The 16533-nt window shown below is 28.3% G+C and overlaps 2 protein-coding genes across 6 annotated transcripts; both read left to right on the plus strand.

Annotated features, from left to right (window-relative positions):
• Nucleotides 1–874: 874 nt before the first annotated feature.
• Nucleotides 875–7422, plus strand: LOC123290785 (general odorant-binding protein 83a-like). Of its 5 annotated transcripts, none has more exons than XM_044871109.1 (4): nt 875–1052; nt 2231–2306; nt 5816–6007; nt 7118–7422. In XM_044871109.1, exons 1-4 carry the CDS (start codon nt 975–977, stop codon nt 7198–7200), a joined length of 429 nt encoding a protein of 142 aa, XP_044727044.1. In that variant the 5' UTR covers nt 875–974; the 3' UTR covers nt 7201–7422. The 5 variants fall into 5 exon arrangements, with proteins under 5 accessions (XP_044727044.1, XP_044727045.1, XP_044727046.1 ...); XM_044871110.1 differs by having other exon boundaries at nt 7168–7422; XM_044871111.1 differs by having other exon boundaries at nt 5816–6002; nt 7168–7422.
• A 3375-nt stretch (nt 7423–10797) lies between these two features.
• LOC123299229 (sodium/potassium/calcium exchanger 3) lies at nt 10798–16192 on the plus strand. Its single transcript, XM_044881534.1, has 9 exons — nt 10798–11158; nt 11733–11957; nt 12225–12412; nt 13270–13417; nt 13712–13933; nt 14257–14469; nt 15278–15379; nt 15489–15705; nt 16060–16192. Exons 1-9 carry the CDS (start codon nt 11014–11016, stop codon nt 16175–16177), a joined length of 1578 nt encoding a protein of 525 aa, XP_044737469.1. The 5' UTR covers nt 10798–11013; the 3' UTR covers nt 16178–16192.
• Nucleotides 16193–16533: the final 341 nt, after the last annotated feature.

A 16533-nucleotide genomic window follows, 5' to 3' on the forward strand; every position in this document is an offset into this window, starting at 1 on the left:
GAATTCGCTACCCTAAGCATACCGCGAACGGAATTTGTTATGCCTTAATCTGTAACCGCGCTACTAGGATTGATATAATGAAACAAATAACAGTACGAGACAGAAAATTTCCCGTCCTAGACCAGAAAAATAATTTTTCTGTACCATTTCTTTTGATTATTAATTTGTTATATTTATCCGAGGTTTGTAGCTGTTTTTTAACAATTTCAGAAAACATAGCTTAAGAAAAGTACTTTCCTGGACTCTTCTAAATTCCATACTCGTCCAGGAATGTGTATACCTGTAAGACATGTTGACCTAAATTATTACACTAGACGCTAATTTCATTTATATAGCTGATAAAGAAGGCTCAAAGTGTTCAAAGAACCCCCAAAAATTAATGATAAAATGTTATTAGAAATTTTTCTAAGAACTAAGAAAATTTAATTTTTTTGGATAAACATTCACTTTTTTAGATCCTTTAACTTATTTAAAGCTAACAAAAATTTTTAGAAAAATTTTTGTAAAACTTTCAGCTTTCGCAGAAAAAATTTTCTAAGGTTCGAAAATTTACATATTTTTCACATCGAGTACACTATGGGACGCATCTTACATATCCTGAACGTAAGTCTAGGTATATATTTTACAAATGCCTTTTGTAAATCTTAACAAAAACAATAATATATAATTTATAATTTTTTTTTTCAAATAATAGTAATTAATTTTTAATTTCCAACATAAAATAATATCATATTATTATTTCTATACTTACATACAAATTAATAATTATTTGATAATAATAAAATAAAAAATATTATTATAAAAAAAAAAGACATATATATATATTTGTTGCTAATAAAAATAAATACTAATTCTAAAAATATATACCTACGTAGGTATCTTCTAATGTTTGTCCAAGAACATAAATATTCTTATGATTTATAAATAATACGTTTTAACTTTTTTCGATGTCACACAAATTTTAATAAAAAAAAATGTTCTATTTAAAATTGGGTTTAGTTCGATTTTGTGCAAGTGTTTATTGTTTAATCTTAATGTCTTCTTCGGTACAGGTTTGTAGTTTTTTTTTCTTATGTCAATAGTGTATTATCGTTAGTCAAAAATAAATTATGAAATTTGAAAAAACTTAAAATTTATGTAAAAATATACTTAAATATTCTGATTTCAAGTCATAAAAGTACATTTTTCTTTTAAAATATTAAAATTAAAAATAGTAATTTTTAAACTGTATATCAGGTGACCTAAAACGCGGGCAAGCCCTGCTGTGATGTCATATCGGTATGAGCCATAGACCATCAGTTAGTTAAGTGTAGACAGCTGGGTATAATATATCCATAGATAATAAGTATTTATATTTATTATAATCAGATGTCTATGAATATATCTGTCAAACTTATTTGTGTTATTTCGTATAATGATATCGATATTACGTCATCAAATTGGATTCCCGCGTTTTTGACAGTTTAAAAAAGGTTTAAAATTTAATTTAAGTTTTTGGCAAGAAAGCGTGTGTATTTTTCCGAAATAAATCTTTGGTGACTTTTTATTAGCAAAATCAACATTTTGAGGTACTTTTTCAAAAATAGTAGAATACCCTATTGTACTAGCTCGACCCGTGTTGAATTCCGTATTGCGGTTCCTTAACTAAAGCAGGCTAGAGAAATAATACACAGTGTGTCGCATTTAAGATAAAAACATCCTAATATTTTCGTTATTTATAGAAATATCGATTTGAAATTGCACAGTGATACAGGGTGATAGGTCACATTTTTTAAGATATTTAACGGAAATCTGAACTTTAAACTGAGTCTACCTCAAACTAACAAATAGGGTCGATTCTTAATATTTTCATGAATGGTTAGATATATCGAAAAAAATTATTAGAATAGAATATTTTTCTTAGAACATTTTTTTATATCTTAAATTATTTAGTTCCTTAAATTATTTTTTTAAATTTTTCGAAAAAAAATTTTATAATGGAAACATGTTTTTGCTTCATATTTAGAAGTCTATAAGTATTAACTACATCTCATAATCAAATTATGTTTTGTTGATAAAATGCTAAAACGCTAGATATATAGAATTGAGAACTACTGAAAATATTTCTGGGCTTTACTTTTTTTTTTACAAAAATTTATTGGATTTTATAAATATAAAATTATTATAGAAATTTGAAAATATCATCTCATAATTTGTTTCAATTTTTCACAAGAAATTTGTGTTTAAATAGGGACTCTCAGAAGAAATGCAAGATTTGGTTAATATGTTACATACAAATTGTATAGAAGAAACAGGTGTAGCTGAAGGTAAGAATTTTCTTATAATTCTTAAAACTTAAAAATGTTTTTCAAATAGTGTCTAAAAATTAACGGAAGAAATAATTTCTGATATAGAAAACACATTTTTTTAAAATTTAAAGTGGTAATTTTTTTAGTAACTCATAAAAATGGTGCAGTATAGGGCTATGTATAGAACAGAATATCCGGTAAAATCTATAGCATATCAAGTAAAATTCCAATATCTTGATGGCACATTGAAATTTTTCTTAACCATTTTGCATAAATATAGCTGAATAATGGTGATAAAGATCTGAATTTTCTCCCTCAAAGCGTGATTAGTCAGAGACTTGTTGCCAGAAACCTCAGACTTCAAAAAACTCCATGGAGAAAAATCCAATAATGTTAAACCCGAACATGATTAGCGGTGTCTTTTAGGGCCTAATCTCTTTGAACTAAACAAAAAAAAATATCCTTTCACACTTGATGAAGCTAAATCACTATTACAACCATAGTCCATACTTTAATCACGAGCTGCATTGGCTGCTTAAACCTTTTATTTTTTTAAATCTTGCCCAATAGTGAAACACGTTTTTTTCGTCGGGTCCTTCTTTTTAAGAAGACCTAAACTGTCAAGTGTCACGCTTTCTTTACCTTTTCATTGTCAACCGTTAAACACACAAATGGGCAAATATTCAAATCTTTCGTGAATTTTGGGAAAACGTTAAGAAATGATAAAATTTTCAAAATTACAAGTGAAAACAAACAATTGACTGAGTTAATTGTTGAAATACCATGTATAGTCAGTGTTGATTCCTTTATCACATTACATATACCAACATGTGACACATACATAACTGATAATCAAGTATAGTACATATTATAAAATTTCCGCCCTAATTGTCGCCCTCACGGGTAAACAGTGATGTTTACGAAAAAATGTTTCAAACAAAAGTTGTTTAATTTTTTGTAAGGAACATTTTTTACATTTAAACTTTTATTCTATCTCTAACGGTTTACAAGATGGGTACTACGGACCCATGACCCAATTGACCCATGTTGCTCATTTACGAACTTGACCTCACTTTTTACGTCCTTAGCTCGCTGTAAAAATTTCAGCTTGATATCTCTTTTCGTTTTTGAGTAATCGTGTTTCACAGACGGACGGACGGACGGACAACCGGAAATGGATTAATTAGGTGATTTTATGAACACCTATACCAATTTTTTTTTGTAGCGTCAATATTTTTAAGCGTTACAAACTTGGGACTAAACTTATAATACTATGTATATTTCATATATACATGGTATAAAAATAGGTAAAATCTGTTTTTTTTTTTTTAAATTCAAAAAACACACTAACTAAATTTATTACTGATACTTCTTATTAAGTGGTAATTTCCAATTTGTGTTTGATAAAATTTTGCAACAAGTACTTATATAGATATATACTCCACAATCGATTAAAAAAATACTCTTAATATTTACGTCTTATAAATTCTTGATAAATTTTTTACAATTTTGACTAAATAATTTAGATCAGATTAAAGAAAAATCTAAAATTTTTGTGTACTTTGACTGAAATATTTGTATATAATCAGTGAGCATTTTTTAAAGATTTGCTTAACAAGTGCAGATTTGTAGCAATAATTTTGTTTAGAATTATAATCTATATAAATAAGACAAATTCACTTTCAAGTTAAAATTCAAAATTAAAATTTATCAAGCTATTGGGAAAAAAATCACTAATAATGTGAAACAATCAGTATGGCAGTCATACGCAGGTTTAATTTTTCTATGGAATGACCAGACTATTAAACTAGTGGGTTATTTTTTATTAGTCAGTTCATTAATACATTTGAACAGTTGTTGTTGTAAATTACTATGGTTTCTTAATATGCATAGCTATTTATTCAACCGGCTCAGTGGTCGTGCGGTCTAGATCGTCTTTAAAATGTTCGGCTACTGATTCAGAGGTTGCGGGTTCGAATCTTCAAACACTGTCGTCGTTTGGATAAGAACGAAGTAATCAATTCCACCCCCCAGTAACCGGCTAGTTTAAAATAAAATAAATAAAGATTAAAGAAATAATGATTTGGGTGGCCTCTGTTATAGATAGGCATCTCAAAAAAGGAGGTTAAACCGCATTATTTTTATATATCTTTCAATGCCTAAGCCACCGAGAAAATGACTACTGTTAATTGAAAAAATGACTAAGCTATTATTTAGTTTCACCTGTCCGTTGTGCCGTTGTTTGTAATCGTACTTTGCAAGTTAAATTTAACCCACTTTCCCATTGAACTGAAATTTTACATGTATGTGTAAATCGGATAGAAAGATAAGTATAATCCGATTTTCCCATCATTTCCACTATTTGAAAGTTACCAAGACTGCAACAATAGACATTGCAGACATTTTAAAAATGTATACGTATAAATCATTACCATTTTTCATCTGATGTACCTAAATCCGCGCGCTGGGATAAACTTGGCCTTATAAATACAAATTCTATCTATATTATTTATATAACAAATTTATCAAATAAGAAACAATTAAATAAATATTAAGTATTGAATTACTGAAATACGCATAAATAAGTGATCGTGAAATATTGATAAAATAATATCAACTAATATAAAATCAATATTAGTTTATTAAATAATAACTACTAAATTATACCAATGTAAATAAATATACATATACATCAATTAAATAAAAATTTGTAGTTCAAACAGTAGTATTAAATCAAAAGGTCACTGACTGTTCTTATGTTGTTTAAAGTTTCCATATTCATTGATATAATTCGATTTTTTCCCCCAAAAACCAATATTTTTAAGTTTTAAAAGTTTTTGATTCAGAAGTAAACTGTTTTTTAATTTCGATTGGTTACAAATACACTTTTCTTAAGAATTTAATAGACCCTAAATGGCCGAGCGGTCTAAGGCGTTAGTCTTCGACCGTTTGACTACTTAGACTTAATAGGAGGTTATAATTAATAGGATCTGTGGAATTGATCACATTGTCGTCGCTTGGATAAGAACGAATTAACCGATTCCACCCACATCATAAATGTAATTGTAAAAATTAATGTAATTATTTAAATAAAACTTAACAAATAATGATGTGAGCAGCCTCTGTGATGAGGCGTATGTCAGAAAACGGAGGTTAAACCTTATTATTATTTCTTATTTCTTAAGAATTTAATGAAAAAATAAAGAAATTCTTCCGGCGATCCTTTATATTCTCTATTATTGAAATAATTAAATCCGGAAATAGATATGCTTTTCAAAGCTTTGATCTTTTTCAGCTTAATTTAGCAGCTAAAATACCGACAGGGCTGTGTAGTTAGCAACCAAAAAAATACCATAACATAGCGAAATTTCTATAATTCTTAATTGTTTTTTATTTGAGAAATTGATAAAAAAAAGATTGGTCCTAAAGAAAAATTTTCTTACAAATCATAGAAATTTCAGTTCATTACGAGCTTTCAGTAAAAGCACTGAAATAGGATCAAAATAATTATGTGATTTTTCATGTAGGAACAATTGAAGATGCACGTAAGTTAAACTTTGCCGAAGATGAAAAACTAAAATGTTATATGCGATGTTTAATGGTACAAATGGCAACTATGGACGACGAAGGTATAATTGATGTGGATGCTACAATTGCATTATTACCAGATGAAATGAAAACTGTGTTTTCGGGACCCTTAAAAACGTGTGGAACAAAAAGTAAGTAACGAGAAAATAATCACTCAGTTTATAGCGCTGTTTCAAGATTTGAAATCATAACGTTTGCATTTCATAAAGCTGTTTCAAGATTTGAATTTGATCAATTGTAAAAATAATAACAATACAGGAGAATGCATGAAGAGATATATAGTTTAATAGGTATTCGTTTATTTAGCTAGGTATATTAATTAGAAAAAAATTAATTAAATATACAAAACTAGGAAATAGTTTTAAAACTAACTATATGTATATTATTTCCACAAACCCCACAAACAAATAAATTATTTTTAAATAATCGTGAACATGAGTTACTAGTCATCATGAATTCGGATAACAGTTTTCAAATCAGTTACAAATCGATAGATCTAATCAATAATTCAGCCAGGAGGGGAGACAGGTTTACGGATAGATACAACTTTAACTTTAAAAATGTAGAATACTAAAATTTTAAGAATAAAACAATCAAATTCAAGGGATTTGTATAGGCGAAAAATTATGAGGAATCTCGTAAACTTACGAAATTCGATCTTTCGGTTGGGAATTGTAAATCGGATAATAAATGATTGGCATTTAGTTAAATTTTTCGTCTCTTTAGAGGGAGGGAGTCAGCTTTCATAAAAGTAAAGTTTTTCTTAAATCTACTGTTTAGTTCAGCTAGTTACAAAAGCATGTTTTTTTAGTTGTTTTAGATCAGCTAGCTACAAAAGCAAATTTTTTACTTTTTTTACTTTTTATTATTAATATTATAGAATGTTATCTGCGCTTCCACCATAATTATATGAATTATTTATATTATAAAATCGTTAATCCTGAAGATCCTAATCAGAATAATCGGACAAACTTATCAAATAATTGAATTTTCATCGGTTCTTGATAAGTGTACTAAGTTTCAATTTAATCCAATGTTTTGAAGCGGGTAAAAAATTTCTTAAAAAAATTTTGTTACATAGATATATAGGTACCAAGCTAATTAAAGCATGTTCAAAACGAAATGGTACAGCTTTTAATGAGTGAGCAAATTTTCTAAGATCAATTTATAAAACTCTTTCAAGTTTTTTATTCGATCGAATGTAAATAAAAAAGTAAAATATGTATTTTTTTTTGTTTTAGTTGGAGCAAATCACTGTGACAATGCATTCCAAACAAATAAATGCTGGGCTGATATTTTGAAAAATGATTACTATTTAATTTAGTAGGTACACAATCAAATATCAAATAAATATACTTATTATGATTTCCCCCTCAAATTGATGACGACAATATTATATTGATTTATGAATGAATAAATATGGTTAATGATTTCCTGATATTAAAAACAAGATTTTAGTTAATTTTTTGTAGACAAAGAGGCATGCTGCAACACAATGTAACACTCAAAATAATATTTTATTACAAAAAAAAAACAAAAAACATTTTTAATAAATTGTGATAAAAAAAATTGAAAATTTTTATTTATTTTCTTTTAATTTCCTTCTGATTTTTATGGCAAATTTTTTTATTCCTATCAGAATCAGAGATAGGAATAAAAAAAAATGAAGCATACTCGAAATGAAGCATATTACTGGTAACTAGCGAAAAACTGGATCACAGCTGAAAAGAATGACCCAAAATTAGTGGGTTTCAAAAAAAACTCCAATAAGATCGTGTTATCAAAGAAATTGAATTTTTAAACTTTATGACGTCATCAGAATCCAAAAAATTTAATTTTGCTCTATCAGATCCAAATTTTATCCAATTTTGATAAACCAAGTATGAAAACTTACTAAATTTGGGTCATACTTTTCAAATTTGTGATCAAAATTAACCTAGCTCTAATAGGTTTCAAGAATGTGGAACCCTGGTCCCGAAATTAAGCACAAAAGTGATAGCTAGCGAAAAATTGACATCAAAACTGAAAAGAATAACCCAAAATTAGTGGGTTTCAAAAAAACTCCAATAAGATCGGATAAAATTTGCCTGTGTTATCAAAGAAATTGAATTTTTAAACTTTACGACGTCATCAGAATCCAAAAAATTTTATTTTGCTCTATGACATCCAAATTTTATCCAATTTTGATAAACCTAGTATGAAAACCTACTAAATTTGGGTCATACTTTTCAAATTTGTGATCAAAATTAACCTAGCTCTAATAGGTTTCAAAAATGTGGAGCCCTGGCTCCGGAATTAGGCACAAAATGATAGCTAGCGAAAAATTGACAACACAGCTGAAAAGAATAACCCAAAATTAGTGGGTTCCAAAAAAATTCCAATAAGATCGGTTAAAATTTGCTTGTGTTATCAAAAAAATCAAATTTTTTAACTTGAAGACGTCATCAGAATCCAAAAAATTTTATTTTGCTCTATCACATCCAAATTTTATCCAATTTTGATAAGCCAAGTATGTAATCCTACTAAATTTCGGTCATACTTTTCAAATTTGTGATCGAAATTAGCCTAGCTCTAATAGTTTTCAAGAATGTGGAGTCCTGGTCCCGAAATTAAACACAAAAAAGATAGCTAGCAAAAAATTGACATCACAGCTGAAAAGAAAAACCCAAAATTAGAGGGTTTCAAAAAAAATTCCAATAAGATCGGTTAAAATTTGCCTGTGTTATCAAAGAAATTGAATTTTTAAACTTTACGACGTCATCAGAATCCAAAAAATTTTATTTTGCTCTATGACATCCAAATTTTATCCAATTTTGATAAACCAAGTATGTAATTCTACTAAATTTGGGTCATATTTTTCCAATTTGTGATCGGAATTAACCTACCTCTAAAAGATAGTGGAATCAAACCAACATGAAAACCTATGAATATTTTTAATAAATTCATTGATTGCAGCAAATATAGTCTTCAGAATTATGGAAACAATAGCTACCATTTTTCATATCAGGTATTTTGGTAACATTGTAAATTGATAAATATGTTTTATCTCAAGAATACAATACGATTTATCTTTACACGACATTTACCTAAAACACGATAGGTATAGGTAAATTTTACTTTACCTGAAGTGGAAAAAAACAGTAATTTAATTTCGTTATCTATAAACGTTATCACTTGTTTTTTAGATGACTACACTTAATTTTTTTAAGAATAATATATTAATCAATATTAAATTAAGCCGTCAGTCAATTTATTAAATAAACATATTTTTTTTACTTATTTACTAAATTACTTCTAAATAACGATAAATTTATACAACCTGTTGAAAAATCATCGGTATCAAACCTATTGTAAATATAGATAATGTGTAGTAATTATGAAAAAATTGTATTTCTAATTTGTAATTTCTAAGGTATCTTCATGTTTTGAGATTTTTTGCTATAGTTATTTTGTTATAGTCCTGTACAGAAAAGGTTGCATCAAAATAGATGAGAAGTTTAACAGATAATAAATTTTATAAAATTTGATTAGACCATGATAAAAAAGAGTTCATAACTTTAAAACGACTGAACTGATTTTCATGTAACTTACAGCTTTGTAATGCCATGTCCCATATCCTCTCACATCGGGGATTTAAAAACAATCTTTGAAGCGAGTTGTATATCGTGTCAAAATTTGAGCTCAATCGATGCAGAACTTTTTGAGTTTTGAGGCATACACAAGCCAACTTATCATTTTTATATATGCCGAATCTTTCGTCTTTTTACGACCAAAATATATTTATTTTATGTAATATGAACAGGGCTGGATTAATGTATGGGCCGAGTGGGTCCAGGCCCAAGACCCGCGAGTGTTCTGTAGGCCCACAACAATCTAATGAAAAAAAAAATGTAAAAAAATTCTCTTCAGCAAATAGCTGATGGAATATGCGAGCATGCGATCTTCAATCGTAGATCTCCAAAATATTTAGTAAGTAACTTTTTATGTCTATTATTTTTTTAAATCCATTTTCTCAACATACTATTGTATGGAAAGCAAAATACTTCCACAAAGTATGAAATAAAAGTGCTTATAATGCCTTAAATTTGTAAAAAAAAAAGTCTACCCTTACATGGGGCCCATTTGATTTTCGGTCCAAGGCTCCTCAAATGTTTAATCCGGCCCTGAATATGAAATACATATTTATTATGGATATAAAGTTATATTTGTAATTTTTAGATCGTGTACCCACGACCTAATATAGTAATACAATAACAGAGGCACGATCTAAAAACAAACCGTAGTAGACATGAACTTAAGGGGGGGCGCCAATTACTTCCTGTTAATTAATGCTATACTTTCATTCAAATTTAATTCGAGTCAATTCTGCTAATAGAAAGCATTACTTCATTTTTTATTTTATGAAACAAAGATCTGTATCAGCAGATTTCACTCTGATGAACTGTATCGACGAATTTTGACTCTGATACGATCTGGTCCCGCATACGCGGGTCTACATTTTTACCGATCCAACACATCACAAACTTGTATACCTATTTATTCAACGATTAAATTTAACGATTTCAAATTAGTGATAGCCTGTCTAGCCATTTTACTAAAAGTGTCTACAAACCAATTTCATTTTAGGTACGCCCGTGACCTAAAACGAATTTCCAGTTTAATCAGCAAAAAACAAATTACATCTTACACGCATTTAGTTTAATTACGATTAATTACGATTTCATTACACATTGTAAATAAATTATTTTCAATCAATTAATAAAATTATAATTCCAAAAAAAATTTATCTTCAATAAATTTATCAATATTTATTCTAAAACTACCTTTTCAATAATAAGGTGATAAGAAATTATAGAAAAACTTGAATATATAAATGGAATTAAAATCATTAATAACTTTTATAACCGTTTCAATCTCGAATTTAGACAAATAAGGTGTATAAATATAAGTTTTATTTCAAATCGAAAATGTTATCTGTTTTCTGACAATAACTTTAAATTAATATACAAATTACTATATTTATTTCTTTAAGAATTACTTCTTAATTCAATTCTTCATTTTTATTTCATATCATTACGTAATAATTATCACGCGCTTGTTGCGTAATAAATTTTTTTCAAGTTGTTCGTAACGTGATATGGGTGTATCTATTAAATCAAAACGCACTAGAATAGCGTTAATCTTACGATTAGTATTAATTACTGGAATACTTGGAACTTATGTGATTATTAGTTTAGTTTCTCAGCAATTTTCTAGCAATGATCGCAGATCTGAATTACAAGGTAAACCTTTATTTTGTTTAATTTTCATAAATAGTACAGTAAAAGATGTTAAAATATAAAGGAAATTGAAAGAAACCGCGCGCATTTTGCTAAAATCTTTTCTTGGGTGTCAAATATCATTAGTAAGGCATGAGTTAGTGGTGCAAATGTTTCTATTTGTTAATAAACAATAAATTGTTAATTCAATGAAATGATCAACGTTAAAGTTGACTTAAAAAATTGATAAATAGGCAACTTGAATTACGTATACGTTATACATGTATAATAGTTTTCGATTATTTGACAAACACTTAACATTTACGTCATACAAGTTTCCTCTTTACTAACTTTTTAAGTGAATTTTAATATTGATCGTTTCATTGAATTCAAAATTTATTGTTTTTTAACAAATAGAAACATTTGCACCACTAACTCATGTCTTACTAATGATATTTGGCACCTTAGAAACACATTCCATGAAGCTTTAGCAAAATGCGTGCGGTTTCTTTCATTTTCTTTATTAGCCGTTTTTTGTAACATCTTGTACTGTACTAAAACTCTAGAATATGAATTAATTTTTTTATTTGTAATTTAGGCGAGCCAAGTTTAAATCAACGCCATTTATTAACAATCGAAGACGAATTAGGAATAAATTGTACACCACCAGCAATCGATGAATTTCCCAACGATGGATTCACAAGGACTCAACGTAAACAAGGCTATGTCCTTATACATTTTATTGCCTCGTGTTACTTCTTTGTACTCTTGGCAATCGTTTGTGATGATTATTTTGTGCCTGCCATCAAGATGATGTGCAATTGTAAGTATTAATTAAAAATATATCTAAATTTAAGTGATCAATTTGAAAATAGTGACATGTTTCGGTCAAACATCACACCCTTCAACGAACTTTTTTTTAACCCTCAACCAGATAAAAAGTGGGTATTATAAGTTTGACCGCTATGGTTGTCTGTCAATCTGTGTGTCTGTCTATGGCATCGTGAATCACTCAAAAAAAATTTCTAGAAATTTGTTAAACATGAAAAATTGTCCATTCGAATTTCTTAAAGTAATTTTTTTTTTACAGCACTAAGAATGGCAGAGGATGTTGCGGGAGCTACTTTTATGGCAGCAGCGTCTTCTAGCCCGGAATTGTTTATAAATTGTGTGGGAACTTTTATCACACAAGGTGATCTTGGTGTTGGTACTATTGTTGGATCGGCAGTGTTCAATGTTTTAGCTGTTCCAGCTTGTTGTGGTTTATTTTCGAGACAGGTGATTTTTTTTATCTCTGGGTATTTTTCACAAACGATAATAATTCTCCTATCTTCAAGTGTATTTAATCTGTTGATGACTCATAATTGCACATTGTTTAATTGTTATCTATTGTTTCCAATTTAGTTTATCAGTTTCCAATTTAGCTTATCAGTTATTAGCTTACAATATTATCCCACGTGAATATTGGATCATTTGACTTTAAGTAACATTTTTAATTTTTAGCTACTTACTTTCGGTAGTGAAAAATAAATTTACCATAAATCATAAGCAGGTTGAGCGATTAATTTGATCGCGCGGAAGCCACCTATAGATAAATATACTAGAAGGCATTAATGGTTTACTTAAAACAACAAAGGATCATTTTTTTTCTCCGAAGGAAGTGATGTCGTACCCATATCTCTACCTCTGATTTTCTTAATTTATGACCACACTGGCTTTGAATCATGAAGAATCCTTAGCAGTCGTTATGGCAATATTCACAAAATTATTATTATACTTTCAAAATTTACACCTTGTATCTAGAAAAGGATGCTTCTGCAGCCATAAATTTATAATGAGTTCTGCTGTTATAAATTGGACCACCCTGCGTATAAAATATATTATTTCTTTGCGTTTCCACAATTATATTTTAGGTATAAAAGTAAATATTATTACTAGAAGTAAATACAACAAGTTTTACTTCAGAAATTAAATAGCTTCAGTATAAATTTTAAAAGATTTTATTGAATACTTTTGTTCATTCCAAGTTCTCAGCAAATTGAAAGCTTTTCAATAAAAAATATTATTTTAAAACATTTATTTCATAGATTCCAAATTTTAAAATATTTTTTAACATAAATGATTCTGTTTTCCAGACGATACAATTAGACTGGTGGCCCGTAAGCCGTGATTGCTTAATGTATGGGCTATCCGTGATATTTTTAATATTAGTATTAGATGATGGAAGAATTGATTCAATGGAAGCATTTTGTCTCGTTGCAGCATATTTATTCTACATTTCAAGTAAATATTTATATCTTAATTTTTTCTTAAGACAAAAAAAATTGACAGTCCTTAGTCAACGGGACCGCATATTTGTGCAAAAGGCTTATTCGAACCAAGGTCCCTATATGCATGTTCTTTCTGTTCAATACATCTAGGGATCTTGGATCGAACAAAGCAACGCTTATATTCATTATCCCATTGTAGTAGAAGAATAAATGACTCAGGATCTAAGCTTTTTTTCCATAAAGCAGCTTTACATGCTCAGAATTCTTAACATTTATAAAATTCTAATTATATTATAATTTATTTTAGCTATGTACTTTAATGAAGAAATCAGTAATGGAGTTAAGAAATTTGTAAGGTATTTTAGAAAACGTTCCACTTATAGAGATGTAACAGAAATTCGACCATTACTTAAAACAGATAAGAATGTAATACAGCATAATGGTTCAACCCTTGGTGTACCCGTGATTGGACAACCTGAGAATGGATCCAATGAAATGGGAGTGCAGTATCAAGAAATGGAAAATTTAGGTACTTATATATTTTAGTGGCACACGACAATTCACAGGTTAACCATTTAAAGGTTGATTTTCAAAAAACCCTTTGCACGTATACTTAATTCCAAAAAAACTGCTACACTTAAAACATTCTAAGCGTACTCATCATATGTTATGTTATAATAGTAACACTTAGAATGCTTTAAAACGAGCATTTTTTTTGACATAGAATATACCCTCGAAAGAATACGTATTTCAAATTTCATGTTTCTTTCTTCAATGGTTTAAACTGCGACTTGTTATTCAATCAATCACGGAAATGTATTATAGTTAAAATTTTTGTTTTAATTATTTCAGAGGAATCTACAGAAATTTGGAAATGGCCAGACCAAGATGTATCTTCCTGTGGTAAACTATTTTGGATAATAACGTGGCCAATATCATTTGTGTTATATTGCACCATACCAAATATACATAAGCGACCAAAATTAGTTATAGTTTCATTTTTCATGTGTATTTTGTGGATTGGAGCTACTTCGTATTGTACAGCTTGGTTTATCACTGTAATAGGTGAGTTTTCTTAAGTTTGTTGTCCCACTATAGAGTCAAAAAATTCTAAATTTTTTTATACTTATTAAGAATATTTTAATACAATTACCATAAAAATTTGAAGTAGATTGACCGTCTTTAACTCGAGATTAACTTAATTAAAGTTCGAATCATTAACATGGAAAGCATAGAAGAGGTTGTGTGTTTAACAACTTTTTTAATTCTAGAAAAAAAAAACTAACCCTCAGATATTTTCGAAAAACTAACTGAACATTGATGTATTTGTTCTGCGTTTAATAAAAAAACTCAAAATTATATTGACTGTTTCATTATTGAGGTATAATAACGCACAGTTAATCAATTTTATTGTTGAAGAGAAACAACTATACATAGAGTATTGGTAGTTGAAAAGAGATATCTATATCAACAACATATTGATATACAATATTTATTATGACAAACAGTCACGTGGTACATTTGAGTTAAAAATATAACACGTTATTTGACTACAAGCGTGTATTCTATTACCGTGTATATAGTCCAAAACATTTTTTTTTCAATATTGTACGGAGACAAACATCTTAACTGAAATCGTAAAAAAGAGCGATATTCCGGAGAAATTTCAGAAACTTCTCGTTCAATCGCAAAATAAAATACTCAAAAAATGCATATAGAAAGTTCATAATGACCCCTCGAAAGAAGTCTGCATCCTAGATGGTTGTTAGATTAATTTTGTCTGCGTTTGTTATTTAACCTCATATCGTTATATTGTTCTACAAAAGTGTATTTAAAAAAATGGTTAATTTTTAATAATTGTAAAAATTTTCAGGTGATACATTGGAAATACCCGATTCTGTGATGGGTTTAACATTTTTAGCAGCAGGAACTAGTGTACCTGAAGCGGTATCTAGTGTTATTGTTACAAATCAAGGTATGTCCATCTTATAGATCACGATATTACCGAATTATTTTCTAACCTATAGTATAACTGATACAGATGTCACTACTGTTAATATTATACTTTAAAATTTAATTTTTAGGACATGGTGCAATGGGCGTTAGTAATTCTTTGGGCTCAAATACATTCGATATATTATTATGCTTAGGATTACCATGGCTTATTAAAAGTGCATTTTATCCAGTCCATGAAGGTCAACATTTTATACAAATTAATTCATCTGGTCTCACATACTCAGCGGTTTCGTTATTTTCGTCACTGGTTTTACTCTATTTAGCTTTTATATTTAATAAATTTGTGTAAGTAAATTGATCATGGTATTTGGCATAACAGGGTGAAAAACAGTAAATTTTGGTCTAAAAAGAGGCAAATCATAAATTTTTGGCCTAAAAATTGCATTAATTCAACAGTTTTTTGGCTTAGCACAAAACTAGCCAATGTATCATTGATGAATCCATTTCCACGAGAGCACCCTTATCTACCCTCTCTTCATAGTTTGAAGTAAATTTTGAAATTTCATCAAAAACTTCAAATTCAAATATATGAGATTAAAAATTAAACAGGATTTAAAACAAATGAATAAAACCAAATTTGATGGTCACTTTTTTTACAGTTATTATTATGAGTTTATAATTTAAATTCATTTGTTTCAGATTGGATTGGAAAATTGGTTTGACTTGTTTATTAATGTACATAGCATTTTTAGTATTTTCATCTATTATTGAATTAAATATATTCTTTAGAGTGAATTTGCCTACTTGTGATCGATAAATTCTTAACTATTATATAAGATATGTATATATACACTTTTTCAAAATAAATAAAATAAATTCTTGTTTTGTATAAGACGCTCTGTTTTTTTTATCAATAAATTTAAATTCAACAAAACCAGTTCTAATTGAATAGGTAAAATTATTGAACCTGTCGCATCAAATCTCAGTCGGTGTTATTCTCAAAACTGAATTTACCTCCATATACATGAGAATGACCTAATATGTCAACTAAAAATTCTATTTTCAAGCCCATAAGCAAAATGTTTGTAACATTTGTAACAATCAATTTGGAGAACAGAATGCAATATTTTAAATTGCAACTTTTACTAAGATATTTTATTTCACATAAGAACG

The sequence above is a fragment of the Chrysoperla carnea genome, chromosome 1 (assembly GCF_905475395.1).
Source record: "Chrysoperla carnea chromosome 1, inChrCarn1.1, whole genome shotgun sequence".
Lineage (NCBI taxonomy): Eukaryota > Metazoa > Arthropoda > Insecta > Neuroptera > Chrysopidae > Chrysoperla > Chrysoperla carnea.